Consider the following 3123-nt stretch of genomic DNA (forward strand, 5'->3'; position numbering starts at 1 on the left):
GTTGTTTGGCGGGTCTGGGCTGGGGATTCGAACCTGCCACCTTAGGTGTACGTGGCTGGCGCCTTAGCCGGTTGAGTTATAGGCGCCGAGCCACTCCTCATATTTAAGAAAAAGAATAGCTATGCTCCTTCTTGTTATAAAGATTCACAAAATAATGCTGATGAGGTACTAGAAAATGAACAAGTAAAGCCAAAGACTAAATGCATACTGACAGGAAACAATAAATAATACTGCTTATTCTATGGAACAAATTCCTTTTTTTTTGACACAGAGTCTCACTTTGTCGCCCCAGTAGAGTGCTGTGGCATCACAGCTCACAGCAACCTCAAACTCTTGGGTGTTAAGTGATTCTCTTGCCTCCGCCTCCGAAGTAGCTAGACTACAGGTGCCTGCCCCAGTGCCAGGCTATTTTTTGTTGCAGTTGTCACTGTTGTTTAGCTGGCCCGGGCCAGCTTTGAACCTGCCAGCCTCAGAGTATGTGGCTGGCACCGTAACCACTCAGTTATAGGCGCCGAGCTTTTGGAACAAATTTCTAACAGCTATTTGTATGCATGGCCAATATGTACTAGGCCTATGAGTACAATATCCATAAATTTAAGAACAATGCTTATCTATGTAACATTATCTTATTTGTATGGTACCATATGCTTTTCAGAGTTATATTCATTATTTCACTTACACAATTCCCTACAAAATGGAAAAACATATTACATAAAAAGAGTTATATGTAAACAATCACCTAAAAAAAACTATATAGACTTGACATAGCAGTGGTAATGTTGAAAAGTCGGGAATATATGCAACATATAATTCTATCAAATTAAATTTTGTTTCTCCTTCTGAATTCCATGCTAGGCTTTACGAAAAATATAAACATGATACAATATACCAACTTACTCTCCAGGAAAATAGACCTTGAAGCTTACAATTGACAAAAGACTCTGTTTTTTAGGTACCTGGAAAACTGAAAAACACTGGACTCCAGAGGCTTAAGTTGAAGAGAGGGTGATTTTCTTTCTTCTCCAGTAGCTGAAAGCATGTTAGGGTAATCAATTCCTTCATATTCAGTTGTCTTCTTCATTCCAGCCATATCTTGAACAGTAGGGATCTTTGGTGGATTACGAAATTCCTAAATAAGAAAGAAATTATACATAAAATTTCCAAATTCAAACTAAATGTCAAAGGATGAGTCAATCCTTTTGATGCTAGGAAAGAACGCTTGGCCAAATAAAAAGAAACTGTTTCCTACACAAAACAAACAGCGCGCTGTAATGTACACTGGAACACTGAACCCAGGCACATTCAGTTATCAACCTTATCAGTGGCACACCAAACAGACCTCCCCCAACTCACTTATTGGCTCCTAGAGTTATCCCACCTCCAACATAAATCCCAGCCCCCTAATCATTGTCTAATTCTCTCTTGTGACCCAGTTTAAGGTAGAGAGTTTTTACTCCTCTGAGATCTGTGATGAGGGGAGTGGGGGAGGGAAAAAGCATTGTAGCGAGTGTCTGTTCTGGTTTTGGAGAAATGCATGCGAGAGACTAACACATATTCATAGTACACATACACACAGAGACATGCATCTGGATCTTGTGGGAGAGCTAGCTTATGAAGATGGTATGAATGATTAAGGTGAGGGAATACATAGGGGAGGTAAACTGAATGAGGACAGGGCAGTCCTAGAAAATCTCCCAATCTCTACATTAGACTATTAAGCCAAGACATTAGGGTATGAAACCTGATTATTCATTATGCCTGAGTCTTGGAGTGATATCAGAAGAATTAGTATTCAGTAACCTCTATCCTCACCAGTCTGACCTACCCTGATTAAATGGGTGGAAGGTAAATCTAACATGCGACTAGCAGATCTCTCTGGGAAAGAGGGTCAAGAGGGAAATCATGCAGAAAGGCAAGGTCGGGTAGGGAAGACATATGGGTGCTATGGTGGCTGTCAGGAAAGGAGTGTCCCTGAAAGGACGGCCAACCTTATTGCACCCTTCAGCGTCCGGAGCTGGGCAACCATGTCCGAGAGACAGTGCTCCTGAAAATTCAAAACAGCAGAGAGTCTTTATAAAGCCAGCCAGCCTGAAAGCAGGGATCAGGGAGAGGCACAGAGAACCACCCCTTCTTTCCAAGAGGAAGGAGAAAGAAATCACCCCTGAATCCTGGAAGAAAAGAGACAGCAAAACCAGACACTTAACAGGAGCAGCCTGTATGAGGATGAAATACAACCCTAAATATTCTGTGATACTAAATGTGACATTCACACTGTCCAGAGTCAGAACTGAACCCAAATCTGGAAAATAAATGATATGACTCTTCTATTTTTGTGATCTGAACATCAGTAACATCTTTTCACCCAGTGAAACAAAGACCACCAGAAGAAATGGTTTGTTATTTCAATGCAGCTTTCAAGATTGCTGCTTCCTTTAAGCTATGTCCTCTGCTAGGGAAAATTCTGTGTGAGAAAAGGAAAGGTGTGCACTGTCCCTCACCTGGTTTTCATTTTCCATAGGCATCTTCTTCTTCTCAACAGTTTGATCTCTAGGAAAAGATAAAAGTGCTATTTAGTTCACTCATCAAACTGCTCAGTTTGAAATGGATTACCAGTTATGGATTTAGGTTATTATGTTTCTTCCAAATTAAAAATACTGTGAGCCCCACTGAGGAACTAAGAGTGAGATTTCTAATGCCTCCATCACAGAGAAGAGGGAGGGAGAGAAACTAAAGAAAATCACTAGTTGAGCTGTTCAGGAGATGGTCAGAAGGAAAAAAGAACTAAGAGCAGACAGGTAAAGAAGGAAATCGCTTAGAAATAAAAAAAGAAATTAAAAAATCTCTCTTCTCAAAACTCCTGTCCAGTAGATCAAGAAGGGTCAGGCTCCTCTACTCTTATAGTAACACCCCCCTCATGTATACTCAACTGTTTCTTAACTTTGCTCAAGTACAGGTCTTCATTGTTGAGTTCTTGTTCTTCTGGAACAGAGCATCTCCTGCAGTGTAGAGAAGAAATTATCCTTTGGAGGAAAAACGTCTTTCTCTTTTTTTTTTTTTTTTTGAGACAGAGCCTCAAGCTGTCCCCCTGGGTAGAGTGCCGTGGCATTACAGCTCACAGCAACC

At 40.9% G+C, this 3123-nt stretch overlaps 1 protein-coding gene across 2 annotated transcripts in view; it reads right to left on the reverse strand.

The window, feature by feature from the left end:
• The window catches only part of MORC4 (MORC family CW-type zinc finger 4), a 60005-nt gene that overhangs the window by 13309 nt on the left and 43573 nt on the right, over positions 1-3123 (reverse strand). For both annotated transcript variants that reach the window (XM_003799720.3, XM_003799721.3), the window contains exons 12-14: positions 2928-2996; positions 2499-2547; positions 957-1129 (exon numbers count right to left, since the gene is read on the reverse strand). In XM_003799720.3, coding sequence (XP_003799768.1) covers positions 957-1129; positions 2499-2547; positions 2928-2996 — 291 coding nt within the window. The remainder of the gene's footprint in view (positions 1-956; positions 1130-2498; positions 2548-2927; positions 2997-3123) is intronic.

The sequence above is a fragment of the Otolemur garnettii genome, unplaced genomic scaffold (assembly GCF_000181295.1).
Source record: "Otolemur garnettii isolate 467f Iridium unplaced genomic scaffold, OtoGar3 scaffold00155, whole genome shotgun sequence".
NCBI classification, from domain to species: domain Eukaryota; kingdom Metazoa; phylum Chordata; class Mammalia; order Primates; family Galagidae; genus Otolemur; species Otolemur garnettii.